The 20,741-nt window shown below is 35.0% G+C and overlaps 1 protein-coding gene across 1 annotated transcript; it reads right to left on the bottom strand.

Moving 5' to 3' along the window:
• Nucleotides 1-16,662: 16,662 nt before the first annotated feature.
• LOC149532261 (bidirectional sugar transporter SWEET6b-like) lies at nt 16,663-18,408 on the bottom strand. The gene is made up of 6 exons (XM_089805091.1): nt 18,306-18,408; nt 18,114-18,150; nt 17,772-17,991; nt 17,496-17,630; nt 17,299-17,418; nt 16,663-17,216 (listed from the first exon to the last, which is right to left on the bottom strand). The coding sequence occupies exons 1-6, from the start codon at nt 18,346-18,348 to the stop codon at nt 16,914-16,916; spliced, it is 858 nt and encodes a 285-aa protein (XP_089661217.1). The 5' UTR covers nt 18,349-18,408; the 3' UTR covers nt 16,663-16,913.
• Between the last annotated feature and the right edge of the window lie 2,333 nt (nt 18,409-20,741).

The following is a 20,741-nucleotide window of genomic DNA, read 5'->3' as shown; positions in this document are numbered from 1 at the left end:
CATGCACATGGGCAACCAATTGAATCAACAAGTATGACAAGCATACTATTGTACTTTGAAACATCTTCCTGATACTGAAAAAAATGAAGCTTTGTAGAACTAGGATAGTGTCTTCTTGAGTAAGACATGCTTTCTCCTTCTTGTTATCTTCACTCTCATGCTCTAGAATGAGCATGACTAGGGGAAACATGCATTGTTGCAGAGCTAGATGACCTATTGGGCATCCTCTTGATGGTGCTTGGTCTAAGCAATCAATGTTGACCATGTTGATGCATTCTATAACCTCCAAATCCTTATGGCCAACAAGAGTTGGCTCTGATGGTGTGGATGGTAATGTGCTCTCCTCTTGTTGCTGTTGAAGAACATGCTCTTCATGTATAGGAGATGATGACTCAAGCTCTATGGAAGAGAAAGTAGCATCAAAATCGTCCAAAAGGTCATCCTCATCATCGATTGCCTCCATCATAGCAGCAATAATATGCATAGGTTGAGGGGCAACCTCATGCATATGAGCATGTTCCTCCTCAAGGATAGAGATATCCTTGGGATCCTCCTTTCCATCCTCCATATCATAAAGGATAGTCTACTGCAAAAAATGTTCCTCATATGGGGAAGATGACTTGTTAGATAGACATGAGACCTCAACCTTATAGAAGTCAATCTTCCCCATCCACTGTGATGTCCCCATGTCACAATAGTCCCTATGATGGCTTGAAGAAGAAAGAAACTATTCTTCCTGGATTTCCTTCTCTATTGTAACATTGTATGCAGGCTAAGGAGAAACCTCATGCATATTAATGTGTTCCTCCTCAAGGACATAGATGTCCTTATGATTCTCTTCTTCCTCAGCCCATTTCTATAACACATGTTCTTCAATTAGTGGCTGCTCTTTTGTTGTCTCTAATGTAGGAAAAGATATATCTACTTCTTCATTAACAAAAAAGAAGGGAGAGTAGTCATTTTCGAGCTTACCATCATTAACATGTGGAGGTATCTAAACTATAAGCTGAGGTTCAAGGAAACTTGAAATAGAAATCTCAGGAGGGCTACTTTGTCTAAAGCTAGCAAACTTCCTCCTTGGAGGCTCTTGCACTTCAACCTCTTGCATTTGGGGAAGCTCGAGTCTTGCCTCCTCCCAAAATTTCTTCTATCTTAATTCCTCCTCCTACAAATGGAAGAGAGCCTCTCAAGCCTCTCTGAAAACATCAACTACCTTAAACACCACCTAGTATGTATAAGGGTAAGATAGCCACATCTCCTTATCGCTACAGATCACATCAATCCATGAACTCATGAGGAACATAACGAAGGAAAAGTTTCAATTGTCTGAAAACTCCTAAGGATTATGAAATTCATAAAAAATTCTTCCCAAGTTAGAAAATCCAAGGCACAAGCCAGCTATATAGTTGCAGAGCTCTTCTAACTTGGCCTTGGGATCATTATAAGGCTTTATGGGAAACTGAATAGGTTGATCATTTATTGTTGTAGGGGAGACCAGACCTAAGGATGGATCAACATATGAGCCTCATTTTTTCTTCCTCTCTTGTTGCTCTTGGAATACTTGGACTGATATGTACTTGGAGAGGGAAATATCAACACATTCATGGCCTAAAATAATATGAAGGTTTGGGGTAAAATTGGCCTCTTCATCATATGGGGGAAATGGGAGGAATCTCCATGAAGTGGGTCCATGATAAGACATCTAAGAAAACAAATTCACATAAATCGTGAGCAAACATAAAAACTTGAAAATCATACCAACACTTGGTCTACTAAACCAAAATATGCATAGAGTCATCATGGTGTTTGATTGAATGCCTCTAAAGGTTGATTGCATTGAGAAAAACACCCAATTTCTCAATCAATAGGTCACAAATTGGCCAGCAAGTGGACATACGTAGTTGAATCTATCCCATCAGGCATGCCAAAAATTATTGACACAAATGTCTACACCTATTGCTTGAGGTATAACCTTCAAACGACCTTGTGCAACATGGAAACAATCTCAAAAGTGTGGAACTTTGTAATAAGAAATTTAATCTCTGGAGAAGGTTGGATTCCTCACAATTTGGGGTGCACCTAACTAAGACTTAAAAGGAAAAGGGAGAGAGATACAAAAAATAAATGCTAAAGGGAAAAGGGGTGATGTACCAAGATTGAATTATAGTTACACTCTGCCTACAAATTCACAAAACATGCATGCAACATCCAAATACACATATCTTAACTCTATTAATCTCTTAAAACTCACACACAGGTCAGGATTGATGAGGTGATACAAAGGGAAATGACTTTCACATATAATATTCATGGGTAAATTGACACAACATGTAAACTAGGAAGACAAAAGGAGACCATTCAACATAAGGCAAGATTTTTGCACATACAATTGAATGTGAGAGAAGGTAAGAAAATGAGTTTTTCATTCATGAAAGGGAAAAGGGATTTAAAAATACAAAACCTAAGGCTACTGTGATGAACCAGAGAATACAAAGAAGGACCCCTGAAAACATATTTACAACTACCTTTTAAAATGTTCAGGTATAACTATGATTTGACTATGGATTACAAACCCCAACTAGGTGTAGTTGAGTTGTAGAGGAGAGCAATAACTAAGAATCAAAAGAAATCTGATCATGGAGTGCAATCTGATGCTGGAAGTGACATGAAGAGTAAGAAATGAGTGCACCTAGCCGCAAGAAATCAAATCACCAAACATTTGATCATTTCATGCATTAAAGAGGAATGGAGTGCATTGGTGCCATGATAACAAGGCCCAAGAAGTCACTGGGCATTGAAGAACTATCCCTGATGGTGTGCCATGCACAAAGTTTTGGAAATAACAATGGGAAAGTAAACTCTGAGTGTGGGGGGGTGGGGGTGAATCAACACTCCAAAAATTTAACCATAAAACATTCACCACACAACCATATCACAATTTAGCATGTAAACTGAAATAGATAACTGCACATGTTCATCCATAGCATGAAAAAAATTAACACATAACACAAATTTTTTTTTTTCGAGAAACCCTCCAATGAGACGGTAAAATTGAGGTGGGGATGACACCCACAAATCTTCACTACTACAACTATAAAGTGTAGCTATTTATGGTTACAATAAGTTTCACCATAAACTATGATCTACCCTACAAGGGGTCTACCCTATTAAAGGATTACAAAGACTATAAGGTTTCACCCTATTAAAGGATTTCAACACCTTGCTAAAAGTGTGCCTTGGGTAAAAGCACAGATTTGTGTCATTGTTTGTGATACAAAAACTTGTTTTGGTCAAATCTCATTTTTCTATCAAAACTCATTTTTTTTCAAAAACTAAAAATACCCTTTTATAGATCTCAAATTCAATATCATCATTATATAAATTTTTGAGTGTTTTGATTAGTTATAATATGTTATAATCTCAAAATATTATAAGTCCATATTTTAACATTTTAGAAGATGCTCTCTCAAAAAATGAAAAAAAATAGCAAATCATACCAAAAAAAAAAAAAAAAAAAATTTATCACTAGAGGAGAGAATCCTCTTCACGAATATGTAATTTTTTTTCAAGAAGGTATAGATTTGATAGGGAAGTTTTGACGAGAGGAAAAAATTATTGGATTCTGACAAGGTCAAACTTGAGTACTTATAACAAAGAAAATATACATGAAAAATAATTATTTCTTTTTTTGTTCACTAGCTATACATGTCATCTATAAAATATTTTCAAATCAGAACAAAAAAAGATGATTTGCACATACTTGTTTGACGGGAACTACATCCTATATTTTTTACAGTTAAAAAAGAGACTTCAAAATAAAATAAAATGAATAAATTCTTCGTAAAAAAAATTATAAAAATTATAGGCATAAAATTCATACAATTCTACACATTTCATCAGTTTACATCATCTTCATATTTTAAACACAAATACCATTTTTTTTGTCATTAATGTTGAACTGTCACATTCTGATATCACGTTTCTTTATAAAAAGTGACACAGGTTTGTGCGTTTAGCCCCTTGTTAGAGTACTTAAACTTAAAATAAAGAAAGCATTTGGTTAAGAGATTTACAAAAGTCTGTTAAGACTACTCTGTTAGGATATTTACTTTGTATCACCTATTAAAATTTTCAACACCATGATCCTTTGGTTAGCACTCTGTTGCTAGATGTCAGATCTTCTCTTTCTTGATGAATTCTTGATCCTTCTAATTAAATATGTTTCCTCTATCCTCTCTCCCCTTTCCTCTATTCTCTCTAACTCATTCTGTAATTCAAATCATTATCACGACCTTCAAAGCCACCATGAATTCTCTCTCAGCACTTAGCATTTGTCTCCTTTTGTGCATCAACCCATACAAATTCCTTAGGGTTTTCCTCTGTAAGCAAACATAGGTGGACTAAGATTAGGCAAGAATCAATGACTATGGTTGATCCATATTGCTACTTAGAGCATCCCTTAATTTGATTGGTTTCATATATTGCATAGGGATTCACAATATACCTCCATACATATCTTCTAGAATTGTAAAAAATCATTATGTTGGCCCAAAAATGGTTTACATAAAAATTTGTACCATTACAAATAACTATGTCCAAAACTGTTCACTCAACATCTAAAGGCTCTGATGCTCAACCATCACTACATTCACAATGTTGTAACTCAAATCCTAAATGGCTTGACATACACTGTTTACTCGGCTCCTGAATCACTTAGCATGTATATTCTACTCGACTCATGAGTGACTTGGTACATACTAGGTATATTTCTTGGCTTGTATTATTTGGCAACTTATGCTCGACATGCTTTGATCATTTGGATCACATTGATTTATTGACTTGCTTTGATCACTTGGCTTGCACTGTAATATTGATAGATAATGACTAAGTGTTTTGTCACTTCCTTGTCAAAACCAATCCAAGATTAACAATCTCCCCTTTGACGTGAGTGGCAAAAACATGTTGTCGTGCATACACAATCCTTATTATGAGCATAAGTCAAACAATATGTATCTGTGACTTAGTTCTCATACAAAAATTAAAAACTTCAAAAGTTTGCAAAAGGGATGACTAATTCTCATACCTTATTTCTCCATTACTCCACTACTCCCCTTGAGTAAATATTTCCTTTATGATACTTCCACTGAGTAGATTTGTTGTTCCCTATTTCTGCATTATTACTCCCCCTTACTCAAAAATTCACTATCCCTTTATCAATAAAGAACTTCATAATCCTCCTTTTTTGACACTTGTTTCATGGGTGGTACACTAATATTGTGTTTGTTCAAAAATTATCTTTAGAGCTGCATCCTAATTATTGCATGCTACCTCTAGAGATTTATATTGAATGTCTAGCTGGGTAGCAAGGTCAACTAAGCTGTCATGAGTTGAAATTTGGTTCATCAAAGTCTTTTCATTAAGGTGTAACTAGATCTAGGTTATAAACTGGTAGGACTGGGCCTAGAACTACTTTAGCTTCAACTTTACCCTAGTTTTATGTCTCAACATAGGCTAGTTCCTTATGTAACACTTCCATATGTGGGGTCAACATGGATTGGATGCTTATCAAGGTAGGTCAAATGTTTGCATCTTGTGCTTTCATCTCGGCAAGCATACCTTGTGTGGAGAGTAATCTCTGAAAAATGAGCTTGGCTTTGAATAGGAGATAAATTAAGAGTAGTAACTATGGTTTGTAAATCTCCTTGCAGTTGGTCAATAGCCCTCTGAACTTCTTATGTGAAGAAATTCACATCACATAGCTTGGTGTAGAGAGAGAAAATATTCTTTGACACCTTCTTCACACCCTCCATTTTGGTTGCTAAATCAACCTGTCTTAGTGCAAAACACTAGATATCTTCTCAAGTACCTTGGTGTGAAATTTTCATTTAGACCATTCTAAAAGTTTAACATTTGTGTCTAGGTATTCATCCTTTGTTAGCAATAGTGACAAGTTGCGCAATTATGGGCTTGTCTTCATTCATCTTAGGGAGCCTAAAAGCATCATAAAATATGTCTTTTATCTCATGCAAAACTTTCTTTTTCATATGCTCCCTTCTCATCATTTCTTGCTTCTTCTTTCTCTGCAAAGCTTCTTGAAGAATGCTCATCTCTTCAATTATGATTGATGACAAATCAAACTTGGGAAATTCAATCACCTCATCTTTAAAACTTACATCTCCAAAGATGTATTATCTATGCTCCTTGATGTACTAGGACTAGGCCTTGAGATTTGTAGTGGTGTAGCATCTGTACTCGACCTTTGAAGAGTTTGACTATTAAGAGGAGATATAGAAATTGGTAGTGTAACCAATGTCTGTATGGAAATCTGTTCCTCTAGCTTAGTGTTCACCTCTAACTCTTCAATCCTATTGTCCTCCTTCACTTCTTTTAGAACTTCACCTTGAACTTGTGGAGTAGGTATAGGACTTTCCTCTTGACCTATGTGAACTTTAGTTCCATCATTTTCTATAGTAACAATGACAGACAAACCTAAATTATTTAGGCTAGGAAATGATGTGTCTATTTGTTTTCCCTTAGCCTCTTTCATTTGAAATACTATAATGGGCATGGCAGATGGCATCTTATTTGTAGCAATAGGTTGTATCTTTGTGGATTGAGGAGGCACATTGGATGTCTCTTGTAGTTTCTCCCCTGTAGATGTTAGTACTACCTTCATGATCACATCTATTCTCACCAATATAGGATTTGTGCATAGTTGTGTTGCTGTGGTAGAATGTCAACCAATATCTTCTTGAGATATTCATAAATAAAAGGATTTATGTTCTGAGCTAATGTGTCAGGAACATCCTTGATTTTTACTATGTCCCGAGGACTCACTAGGTCTATGTGTGGAGGGCTGATACTTGACACTTGTACATCTGGTACATCTTGAGTATCTTGTTGCTGTCTCCTCAATCCCACCCACACTACCATCCTTGACTATTTCACTCTTCTTTGGTTCACCTCTATTTGTTTCATCATTCCTTTTAGGTTCATATGCCTTATCATCTATTTTTTTTTTTCAACTGTCATGATGGATATCCCATAGATAGTCTTCCAAAGCAATGTGCTTTTTCTACCACTTCTTCTACATTATTCCTCAAAATATTGAAAGCTCTATATTTGGGAAAAATATCCCCTTATATTTGTTCATGGATTTAGCCATCATCTACTTGTCCAAAGAAGGCATAACTTGGGCTAATTGAGTTTCTCTAATTTGCTTCTCAGTGGCCAAACATAATTGCTACTTTTGTTTAACTCGATCATATAGACTCTTAGGTAATGAGTTGGAAAACTCTACTGGAGTGGATTTGAAAGTTTCCATCATGTCATAACTGACCTCTTTGACCTTATTCTTATCCTCACTCCCTAGCTTACCAAAATCTATATGTGTGAAACCTGATAAATATGCATTTGTAGCAATATTTTCACACAGATTATCAATATCAGAGGAGGGATTATGGCTTACCGCTTTGAATTGGCTCAAGCCATTTGACTCTATCCTCTCCTCATCTGACTCATATTTCTTTTGATTCTTCCTTAACCTTTTGAAAGTCTTCTTTTCTGGTTGGCTTAGCTCTGCTATAGTTACTGATCTTTTTCCCTTAGGCTTTTAAATTTCACTGGCTTGAATAGTGGCTGCCCTTGTGCTTGACCTAGTGGTAGGTACTGCCGGCTTCTACTATGTTTTCTTCATTTGCTTCTCTGGTTTCTCCATTAACTATTCCTCAGCTTTCCTCTTCTTGGCCTTAGTGTCTTTTGGTGTTTCCTTGACTTCTTCTCCCTCAACACCTTTTGCATCACCTTCTTGATATTCTCCTTGTCCTCAAGTTAATTCCAATGGGGGTTGGCCTTGTTCTTCCTCTTCTTCACCATCACCTTCTTCTTCTTCTTCTTCTTCTTCTCACCCTTCACCAAATCTCTCCTTCAATTTTTTGACAAGTTTGTTCTTCTTCCTAAGAACTATAGCTATTTTCAAATCAATAATTGTCCTAGACTTAGCTTCCTCATAGTTCCCAAATGAGGTGACACTCTTATCAATGTCTTCTACCAATAAGGCTATAATTGATGCAAAAGCCTCATCTACATTGATCTCATATGGCAAGGGCTTGAGCCATATTACTCTTGGTATTGTTGCTTGCACATATGTGTGGTCAACATCCACTAAGAAATAAATAGCATCATAATGTTTCTTCACTAAGGATACAAGGATCCTTAACCTCTGTTTCATGTATTTCTTTAAATCATCAAAGTAACTTGTTATCACTGAATTAAAGTTATCACCTAGCTACTCTATGAATTTCAAAATTTGAGCTACAATAGACTTGTTGGTCTTCCAAGAAAATTTTCCAAATGTAGGAAATGTGTTCTTCACATAGAAGAATATGCAGACTAGTAAAGAGCCAAATTTTTATGATGCACTCTTTTCTTTCCTTATGGCGTCCAAGTTTTCTAGATGGTTGCTATAATTGCAACTTGACAAGGTCATAAGAATGGTCCATCTTTACTATGTTGAATCCCTAATTAAAAACCATGCAAGAAACATTGTTCAACTGGCTAGACTGAAAGAACTTGTGATAAATTACTCTCACTGTAAAGGCAATTAGGAGATTTGATATTGTGTCAATAAACATTCCTCATTTGTTCCACACTGCACCTGTTTTCTTCTCAATCACCTCCTTTGCATCACCATGCATGCTCTTAGGATGATCAAGGGTAGGGTACCTTGATACTTGGTTAATGATCCTCTTCGTGAGCTTAATCAATCCTCCTTCCAATCATATGTAATTATTATGTATGCGACTCAAAACTATTCTAATCCATTATGTCTTAAACACTTGGGGAAAATCTAGGGCATAATTTAACCCTTTTTGTTCAACAATTTTGTACTCTTCCTGCTAGACTCCATTATCACATAGTTTTTTGTATGCATCCCTTATCTCCATGTCACCTACTTCTCCTATCTTACCTATATAGCAACACCTAACATCTTGAATCATGAGAACTTTTGGTGGTATCATCAATAATGCACCAGATAGGTCTCCTTTATATGCTATCTTAGGTATTTCTCAGAAAGGTGGTTGTCTTACATCATTACTTATCAATTGAACATTAAAAACCTCCTTCCCCTCTCCTAACACTTGTAGACAAGCTAGATGCCATTTCAAATAACTAGGATTTATGAAAATTCAAACAACGTAACTTGACAGCAGTTAAATACCTTTCAATCTAATGAATTTTGTCGAGTAGCAATCAAATCTAGTTCACAAACACTTGAATCTCTTTTCCAATTTACCTTTGTGCTCTTCAAGAGCTCTATAAATGAGTTGAAAATTGACTATATAACCCTTCATATTCAGCAATAGATGCTTAGTGCTTACACAACTATAAGCTTGGCTATCATAGGTCTTCTCACTCACTCAGCTTTCACATGATCTCCAGTATGCTTGACTAACATAGCGAGCTCGACCAATACTAACATGATTCCATAACTTGACAATAACTGTGAAACTTTCCATGCTTGAAAACAACATGGAAAAAAAAAAAACTAAATATTAATTCATACATATATAATCTTTTTAGATCTTAGATTCTTGGAACTGATGCATAATATAACTTTTGAAATATCAGTCCCATACATACCTCTTAATTGCCTAGTTGGGGGTGATGTGATCACCTGATCTATTGGATGAAGTGACCTCATCTGAGCTTGATGTGCTATAATCTTCCTTCTTCTTGCATGTCTTGTTCATCTGCACTTTTACCTTCTCTACATTGACCTTTTCTTTGCCTTTATTATTTCCATTACTCAGTGCTGGTGACCTTGTTGGACAATTCTTGCTAATATGACTAGTCTTGAGATAACTAAATCATGTAAGCTCACTCAACCATCTATTTTAGTTGCCTCTGAAATGTGTTATAATGCAATTCTGAGGAACATGTCTATATTCTTGACAATAGTGACAAATGTACCTTGTGTTCTAATCCCAATTATAGGATTTTCCATTTTGTTGTACCTTTGTCTCTTGTTTGATGTCCACTTGGCATTAGATCTGCATTCATATGCTTTATGTCCATACTTATGACAATTGTGACAATATCCTGTGAATCTCTAAGTCTTGAAGGTCTTGGACCTACATTCATGTACTTGATGTCCTTGCTTGTTGCACTTGTGACAATAATCCTTGAATTTATGCTTGGGGTTATGATTTCCATTATTGCTCTTGCAATCATTTGTTGTACGACCTAGCTTTCCACAATTATGACAAGTGGGTTTGTAGTTATTACCTTTGTTATTCCTTCAAATGATCACCACTTTTAGATGATTTTCCTTCCTCAATACTAGTGTATCCCAATCCAACAACATCATTGTTAGGTCTTGGAGATTTCATCAGTTTGTCAAAGTATTTGATGGCTTCACTAGGTTTTTTGAATCTTTCAACAAATTCCTTTTTCGCTCTTAGTTCATTCCTCAGTTGTTCATTCTATAACTTTAGGGTTGTGATCTCCACGTCCTTTCCATTCAATTCATGGTTTGCAATCATCAATTGATTCATTGTGTCCAGTTGCATGTTACCAATATTTTGTACATCTGATGTCTTCTCTTCTAGTTTGTTGGTTAGTATTATTTTGTCATCTTCAATCATGACTTTATCTTGCTTAGCTTTCTTTTTCTATTCTATCACCTCACATAGCAATACTGATTGGACATCTTGTTCTATCTTAATATTTTTGACCTCTTGAGTTAGGGCATTTTTCTTTTCCATAAGATCTGCAACTATTGCATCAAACTCAATTGAGTTTCCATTCTCAAACAATTCAGTAGTGTCTTCCTCTTGGTAATGAGTGCCATTTAGCTCAATAGATTGTTCATTTCTTCTCTTCAATGAACGCTACAATTCATCTCTTGCCTCATTGAGTTGATGTAGGGCAAGATGTACTTCAATCTTCTAGTTCTCAATAATCTTTCCCAACTTGGAGACTTCCATCTTCAAGATCTTTCCTCCAAAGCTGTAAAGCTTTCCTTCCTAGAGAACAAAGCTCTGATACCAATTTTTGGAAATAACAATGGGAAAGTAAACTTTGAGGGGTCGGGGGGGGAGGGTGAATCAACACTTCAAAACTTTAACCATAAAAAATTCACCACACAACCATCTCACAATTTAGCATGTAAATTGAAATAGCTAACTATACATGTTCATCCATAGCATGAAACAAATAACACATAACACAATAAATTTATTACCCAGAAATCCTCCAATGAGAAGGCAAAATTGGGGTGGGGATGAAACCCACAAATCTTCACTACTACAGTTGTAAAGTGTAGCCAATTATGGTTAGAATAAGTTTGACCATAAACTATGATCTACCCTATGAGGGGTCTGCCCTATTAACTGCTCACTAAGACTATTAGGTCTCACCCTATTAAAGGATTTCAACACCCTGTTAAAAGTGTTCCTTGTTAGAGGACTTAAACTTACAATAAAGAAAGCACTCAATTAAAAGATCAATAGAAGTCTATTAAGATTACTCTGTTAGGAGATTTACTCTATATCACCTCTTAAAATGATTCAGCACCATGATCCTTCAGTTAGCACTCTATTGCTAGATGTCAAATCTTCTCTTTTCTAATGAATCCTTGATCCTTCTAATCACATATGTCTCCTTTGTCATCTCTCTCCTTTCCTCTGTTCTCTCTAATTGATTTTGCAATTCAAATCATCATCACAACCTCCATAACCACCACAAATGCTCTTTTTGCACTTAGCATTTGTCTCCTTTCATGCATTCACTAATACAAACTCCTTAGGATTTTCCTTTGTAAGTAAACATAGGTGGACTTGGGTTAGGTAAGAATCAATGAATATGGTTGATCCATATTGCCTCTTAAAACATCCCTTAATTTGATTGGTTGCATGTACTTCATAGGGATTCACAATATACCTCCATACATATCTTCTATAATAGTAAAACATCGTTATGTCAGCCCAAAAATGGTTTACATAGAAGTTTGTGCCATTACAAACAACTATGTCCAAAAGTGTTCACTCAGCATCTGAAGGCTCTGATGCTTGGCCATCACTACTTTCACAATGCTATAACTCGACTCTTGAATGGCTCGACATACACTATTTACTTGGCTTCTGAATCACTCAACATGTATAGTCTGCTTGGCTCATGAGTGACTTGACACATACTAGGTATATTGCTCGCCATTTATTGTCTGGCAACTGATGCTCAACATACTTTGATCACTCAGCTCACATTGATTACTCAACTCGCTCTGATCACTTGGCTTATACTGTAATACTTATACATAATGACTAAGTGTTTTGTCATTGCCTTGTCAAAACTAATATGAGGTTAACACAAAGAAAACTCTGGGGAAGACTATCACGATGTGTTATCTGCCTGCAAAATGCAGGGTTGACCACAGGGGGAATATGATTTTCTTGAAATTGAATGTTGGCTGTCAAGATAAATCTTCTCTTTCAAAATAGATGGCCCAGATGGCAAGGGAATATCCCCAACAAGAGATTAAGTCATCATCATCGAGCATTTATTCCCTTCAAGATGAACGACCTAATTGTAACGAGGAAACTCCTCCCAATGAAGGATTAAGTCACAGTCATCAATGTAGATGAGCTTTATTTCTAGTGGACAATTGAGATATCACCAAGAGACTCCTCCCAACGAAGGAATCATATAGCATGAAATATGGGACCCTCCACCATGTGGTGCAATTTCAGACTTCAGAGCCTTACAGAGACTCCACAACATGAAGAAACACCAGAATGGCGACGCGTGGTAACATCTTGTCTACATGCGTATGAAACTATGGACCCCACCAACTGTTGATATGGAAGTACTTGGCCAATCATAGACAACAAGACTTTGTCTCCTGCAAACCCACTAGAGCCAACTTGTTTGGAGCACTCAACATACGTGGCACAATTCTGGACCTCAGAGTATCATAGAGGCTCCACAGTATGAAGAAGTGCCAGAATGGTGACACATGGTAGCATCTCATACTTTTGCGAGGATAGGAAAATGTTCTCATGAAAACATGGGAGTCGTCAGATCTCGTCTGCGTGGGTCAACCCAACCAAGAATAAACTAAGTTCACTTAGTCAATGAAGAAACTGTAGCTTGGTTAAGAAAAAACTGAGTCAACCCAGTCAATGAAGGGGCCAAGCTAATATGAAATATTAGCCATCAACCTTAATGGGTTAACCAAAAACAAGAATCTAACCCATTAAAGGTTTCTTAGATCGATTATCAATAATGGGCTGAATGGGGGGCAAAACTGGCCAACATTAGCCTAGGAGTCTTGTTTTCTCCCTTATGACTTTGCGCAACCTCTAAATCTTGGCTTTCCCTCCCAATCTGTGGAGCCTTTGATTCTTGTTTCATTTATTAAAAGAAAATTTTATACCAATCTCTTTCAAAATAATTTTTATGCATGCTTAAAAGTACTTGTAAATTTGGGAGTCTTGGCTTCTCTCCTATGACTCTGCGCAAGATCTTAGAATTTTTGGCTTCTTTTTTAACTATTAAAATTTCAATTTTTATGGAAATAATTATCATCAAATTCTTAAAATGAGCATGTAAGATATAATAAACTTATAGTGAGTGATCAACCCTAATTGAGTAGGTTTGTAATCAACTTTAACTGAGTAGGCTTGGAAACTGACAAGCCATGGATTCCTCTTGCATGCAATGTGGGCTCTCATTAGCCATGAATGTATTAGAGAATGCATAGAGTTACCAATACATCAAGTTCCTCATCTCCACAAGAGGTTTCTTGCATCACATAAGCCAGTTGCACATACAATGACACTCCCATTCTTGCATTAAGCACCCTCTAATATTAATTAGTGAGTTAGAAGTCATGCGATGTTGAGCTCCTACACTTTGTATGGTGTTAATGCCTTGACCTTGGTTGTGGCATACCTAATTATGTTTATGTGCTTTGGGTCTTACATGATCATGCTTCTTATAGTTGTGTAATTGTACATGTGGATACCATGTGTGAGAACCTTGCTTGTGTTTTATGGGCCACATGGTTGTCTCTTTAAGAATAGTGGGAGAGGGCCCAAGGGCATTGTTGGTTGCTATTAAAAAATCACCATTCAAGGCTGGTGTATATGTAACGAGAAATCCCTGTTTGTATTTACACACCTTCCAAACATGGAATACCATGACATTGTATCTTTATATAATTATGTATTAGATTTAGTTCTTACTTTGATAGCATAGATTAATCTTGTATATGATATTTAGATTTACTTTGAGTAGCACAGGTTCATGGATGTAAATTAATCTCTCTCTCTCTCTCTCTCTCTATATATATATATATATATATATATATATTCTCTTACTTTTAGAGAATATATATTAAAGTAAAAGAGGGCTAAATATTTATTAAGGAAAGACAAGATACAAAAGGGAGAGCTCGGCAAGGATCTCTATCCTAATCAACAAGGTCATCAAATTCACAAGATAATTCGGGGGGTGATTACCTCCTATCCATAACATGCCAACCTCCTATCCATAACATGCCAACCTCCTATCCATAACATGCCAATTCTGCACATGATCAGAAGCCCATGTAGTCAAGTAATCCACAACTCCATTCCATTCCTGAGGAATGTAAGTAAAACAAACATACTCTAGAGTTATACAAAAGAGAAGAATCTGATTCACAACTGAAGCCAGGGGCCAACTAACATCCTCAAACACCTGCTACGTAAGAAAGTTCACAACCACTTGGGAGTCAGAATCATAGATAATCCTGCACCATCCCCTCAAACAATATTGTTCCACAATATGTAAAATGGCCAGCGCCTCCATAAGATTGTTAGTGTGACAATCTTTATGCATTGAGAAAAGAAATTGGACATCACCAGAACTACAAGCCATTCCCCCAATGCCAACAGGACCTGAATTCCGTTGGGAAGAACCATCAGTGTTTACTTTTAGAAGTCCAGGTGGAGGCAGAGTCCAATTCACTTGTCGCTTCATCTGCCACCTATGCTATCTGAGCATACCGTGGAACCATTGACCTGCAGCCACAGGGACCCCTCCCTAAAGATGAGAATTGTGGCGATTGAAGATGGTAAGGTCACTTGGAGCCATACCCAAATCTAACACAATTGTGGCGATTGAAGATGGTAAGGTCACTTGGAGCCATACCCAAATCTAACACACTCAGCATGAATTATTTCATGGAGAGAGCAGGAAATCTTCTACCTGAGATGTATAGAAATTTTGAAAGATTCTCAGGCTTTAGTCGGGGCACTCCCTAAATGGTCCCGACATATATTAATCTTGTATATGAGATTTAGATTTACTCTGAGTAGCATAGGTTCGTGATGTAAATTAATATAAATTTATATCTTTGATTTCCATGTATATTTCCAACATCTACACAATAGGTAATTGACCCCAAGACAACCAAAACCTTTAAACCTTTAAACCTTTAATTTCCTTAAGTTTCTAAACTTGGCCTTATTTCAGCGCATTTACACTAATCTCTTGTGCAACCATCCAAATCAGTGCGACATTTGTTTGGAGAGTGGCGCATATGTTTACTGCCCCTGCACATAAGCAAATATTCTTGCGCACATGTACTTCCTTACCATGCATTTGTTCTCTGCATGACTGCACTTCTGTGCATTCACAGCAGTTTGCAATTCTTCTTGACCAGTGCAAAAATGAGTTTATGATTCAGATACCCTTTATCTCTGCGATCCCTTTGGTATATTCATGTTCATATTTTGATCTCGTTTACTATGCTTGTCAATTGGATTCATCGAATTCTATAATCCAATTCTAACCTTGCGTAGATGGCCTCTGGAGTGAACAATCTGAGCTCTCTAGTGGTATCATGTAATGTGGTTGTTACATTGTGTCCATAGGAATGCCTTGACTGTTTCAATGATGTAGATGTTTATAAAGTAAATGAATTGTTTTATGAAGGTTTAAAGTTAATGTGGCATCACATACCATGTTAGGGCACTCAGGCTATTATTGTCAATGATGCACTTTTGTTTAAAAAGTAAAATTTTGCACGCACTGTACCTTGTTCTCCGAGGGTTCTATGGCAGGAAGTGACATCCATATCTGAGCCCTTTGTTTTCTCTTATGGCTTTTAATTGCAAGAAAATCCATTGTATGCCTCCATTATATAGCACAATTAGACATACAAAAATAGTGTTTAACAACCTTGATTTACCATGTTTACAGATGTAAACAATATTAAACATTCTGGCAATAATAAAAAACTTAAGCTAAAATATTATAAAGTTAAACTTATTCATAACAATGATAAAAACTAATCTTGACGTAATCAGTTATTTACACTGGAATGTATTTTTAGATATTCTGATTGGGTATGCTCTTTTAATAATATTGGACTATAGTCCCGGACTGGACTGCTGGAGGTTTTCTTTCCCAAAACGGTGGAACGCTTTTGTGATTAATTATTTCTAATAATAATATATTATTACTGCTGGAATGGAAATAAGTACATGGACGCTGAAAGAAATACACAATATAAACTTAAGTACTACAAAAGTAATCTTCATTAATCAATATAATAATTTCTATTACATTTCTTGAGAATGCTTCAACATTCTTTGTTTCACTCATGACCTACCTGATCAAATATGTTCATATGTTTAGATAATGCCTCATTTTAGAGGGCTTACCTTACCCCATTTATACTTAAATTTAAGCAGTTGGTATGTTCTCATGCAAAATTTAAATTTAAATTATGAGAACAGGAGAAATCTGAATCTTGCTCTATTACTTAAATTTAAGCAAGCAATAGTATGTTCTAATGCAAAATTAAAATTAAAATTATGAGAGCAGGAGAAATCTGAATCTTGCTCTATTATAGCGACTGCTTATTAAACTATAAAGTAACTCTTCATATTTCTTTTCTTCCAAAAATTATCACTCTCATCTAAAAATATTTGAACACTATCTACCATCTCTTCCTCTTCCTCTTCCTCCTCTTTTTGACAAACCTCCTCTTCACTATTCTCAGGAGAAGCAATGAGAAGTGGTATTGTAACCGTCTTACACAACTTTTGTTCCTTGTCCATCAGGGCTTTCTGATCATCATCATTCGCCAAGTTGGTGCTTTTGTAATAAATGAAATAGAGAATCAAGTGACATGCTGCTAAAGTAGCTCCAATTCCATTTGGAATCTGCGTGCATGCGTTTAGCGCTCAACAGAAATAACAAAACTAATCCAGCAGATGCAGAACATATCAATGAACATTTACGTACCACAAGATTAATGTCAAAGTGTATGGCTCCATAAGCAGTCCAAATTAATCCTTCGGCCAAGCTGGCAAGAGATAAGCCAAGAGGAATGCATTTCACACTTTCTTCTCGCAGAACCCTTACCTGCACAAAAGTTATAAAATATTTTGGGGGCAATAAGAAAAATCTTCAAAGTAAATGAAGTCAAGCTTGCTGCTTACAATGAAGGGCAACTGAAACATGTGCATAACCACATTGAAATCAATGCAGATGAACCCCACGAATCTGTAACCCCCTTGGTGGATAACAAAGGCATAGACTGAGAACAACATGATAAACGTCCCGGCCATCTTTAACTGTGATACAAACAGAAGAACAACCATCAAAAGCTTTGCATGAAATTGGCATTCACTAAAGCTTAAATCTTTTGCAAACATTCATTCGCTAAAATCAAGTATCTTGTGACAATTCAACAATAAACCCTACAAAATACTCACCCATGCCTTCATATTTCCCCAGTAGATAAAATAGATGAGGGTGTATGTAATCTCTATACAGAGACCAATGGCATTTATGGTAGACACAAGTATGCAATTAGGGTTTACAAAAGGCAAGCCGTACGCCATCCACATTGCGCAACTTACGATCTTTAACAGTCGTGGAAAAACTGAATTTTCTGCCACGCTTCTTCTTTTGCAGATCTTGTAGAATGACCGCCTACAGCATTTGAAGTAAATAAAAATTGAAATTCTATAAAATCCCTGAAAAAAATGGAGTGAAATAAAATATTTTCATAAATTAATCCTTGTCAAAATCTTTAAAAGGAAAAGAAAGCTTACGCTGGAGCCAGAAATATTGAAAACGATATCAAATTCCCTGCCACAAAAATATTCCAGTTACAAATTGTTGCGATCATAAAAATACTCAAACGATATTTAAATATTAATGTACTCCACTCACAAATGGTTTTATTTCCAATTTTTTTATAAAAAAAATACAAGTCTTTATACAATTTTTTTCTCAAGGCCTACCTGTGATACCAAGAAGTGTACGAATTGTGTCTGCATTCGCCATTATTTGACAGTAACGATCCAAAACAATCCAGAAGACGAGAAAACTCAAAATAAATTTCAATGTGGGCTATGAACGCGATCAAGACAATTCAATCGTTTTTATTTTATAATTAAATCTCCACATTAGATTAAGTTGCATGTTCACAGATCTTTTCATTTAGTTCTTCTTATTATTATTACTACTACTTATGTAAAGTTTTCGGTTTCTAAATATTAATTTAAAAAAATAAATATGACAATTTGAGTTTTTAGTTATCATCTTTCCCTTTTTAAAAGGAAAAAAATAAAATAAAATAATGTGTAATTGATCTATTTTTAAAAATAATTATATTTTTTGTTCTTTTAAATTATTATATCTTGGACTGTAATCTTATGGAAGTTTTAAAATTTTGTGCTCATACAAGTTGACATATCTTATTTTGAAGAAGTTGAAGTCCTATCCATCATTCAATTGTGTCTAAATTAATTAGTTTTACATTGGATAGTTGTCATTGGTCATATATTAATAGAATCTAGTGTTAAAATTAGAAAGTGTGATTTTTAAAATATTAAATAATTTTAAAATTATTTTTAATGCTTGTGATAGACTTGGCAAGTATTATTGCAGTGATTTTTGAATTTTTGTAGTTGATAGATCAATTAGAAAACAAAATATTTATTATTTTGTTATATGTTTATTATTTTATATTATGAAATTGAAAGTTCTTGAAAACTATTTATTAATAATTTGATTGGACATTTATTAACATAGTATCAAAAATAGTGACAATTAATTATTGTAATAAATAATAATATTTTATTACTAAATTAAATTTATGTTAATATAAGAAAATTAATAGGGGAATTATTATTATTATTATTATTATTACTTAAATAGTTTTCAGTTTCTAAATATTAATTTTTAAAAATAAATATGACAATTTAAGTTTTTAATTATCTTTTTTTTTTAATGAATAGTCCTTTTATTAAATCATATATTAAGATTACAATTAAAAAAAAGGGAGCAATTCACAATTTATCTTCTTTTTTTTTAAAAGGAACAATTAAATAAAATCATGTATAATTGATCTATTTTTAAAAATAATTATAATTATAATTTTTTTCTTTTAAATTATTATTATTATTTTTTATCGGTAAATGGTCAAGGCCTTAGAATATATAATGAAAAAAAATGGTACAAAGTGTTACTCCGTTCAAACGGACACTGGTAGGAAAGAACGGAGAAGAAAACCTCTAGTCTTGCCTGGGACATATGTCCTGTATTATTACAAATCCATCGGGGCATACCCTGAATCACATAAAATGCCATAAAATGACATATAATACATTAAATTACATATAATTACACATGGTCATTCCCATTTAGGGTTAGTCTCAGTAAATACTTCTGCCATCTAAAGGCACAAAGGGTCCAAGATCGAATTCCTATTTGAAGAATCCTACTTCATATAACATAGATCATTAGTAGATTTAGTCAATCATTCCGAGGAAAACCATAAATAAACCTTATCAAACCTGATTTAATAAAGGCAAAATAAGAAACATAAACTCATCCACATCTTAGATCATGTTAATTAGTCATATTGTACTAGCAATGTCTAGAAGGAATAAAAGATTCTAATAAAAGATATCTATCAACAACGAAATAGATCTATGGAAATTTAAACCCTAATCCCTGATCGGGATTAATTACTTGCTATCCACGCTTCACATAAACCAAGTTCAATACTAATATTCAGCTCTGTACGTAAGCAAAACCATTAAAGCCATCCCCTCAGTATAACCCTGTTATTCCCAAGATCACAGTCCAGCCACTAGAAGAGATACTAGACCATGCTTTTGAGCTCTATCAACTTAGCATTAAACACATTATCGAGTGACCAAGAAGGTCCTACTGTGAATACCCTATTTTATAAAATTAGGAATGTCAATGGAGCCTGTGAAAAGTCATACAATTCAACAAGAAAGACCAAAGATTTATGTTGATTAAGCCTGTGATTAACAAAACTCCAATCTACATAATTCCTTTAAAACTTCACCATGATGAACGTCTTCCAAACATTCCTAACAGTTCTTCATACCTTAATTAGAAACTATGATTACTTCCCATCTACTGGACTATAACCTTTATAAAACATGAGATCTTCTTCACTTATACTACATGTCGGCTATCCTTGGGTTCAAAGGGAGATATATACGAATTCCTTTGTAATTGAGAGAGCGAGCTGGAACACTCAGACAAATTACTGGGACGAAGCATCATCTATTCTATTATAAGTCAAATAACTATTTTTATCAGTGAAAGAGAGCCAATTGCCTCTATTTATCTGCAACCCATAACTATTTTAGAGCTCCATTTAAATAGGCAGAAACCTAAAATTAAGGTAATGCTTT

This window comes from Cupressus sempervirens, chromosome 10 (genome assembly GCF_028749045.1).
Source record: "Cupressus sempervirens isolate cs-2001-9-10 chromosome 10, ASM2874904v1, whole genome shotgun sequence".
NCBI classification, from domain to species: Eukaryota; Viridiplantae; Streptophyta; class Pinopsida; order Cupressales; family Cupressaceae; genus Cupressus; species Cupressus sempervirens.
The sequence above is the reverse complement of the archived record's forward strand: the minus strand, read 5'-3'. Positions and strand labels throughout refer to the sequence as shown.

Excerpts from the sequence above, each read along its gene's own strand:
- LOC149532261 (XM_089805091.1), bottom strand. The coding sequence starts at position 18,348 with ATGGCGAATGCAGACACAATTCGTACACTTCTTGGTATCACAG. Across the intron at positions 17,631-17,771 it reads GGGGAAATATGAAGGCATGG|TTAAAGATGGCCGGGACGTT; the intron begins GTGAGTATTTTG and ends TTTGTATCACAG. Across the intron at positions 17,217-17,298 it reads ACTTTGACATTAATCTTGTG|ATTCCAAATGGAATTGGAGC; the intron begins GTACGTAAATGT and ends GCATGCACGCAG.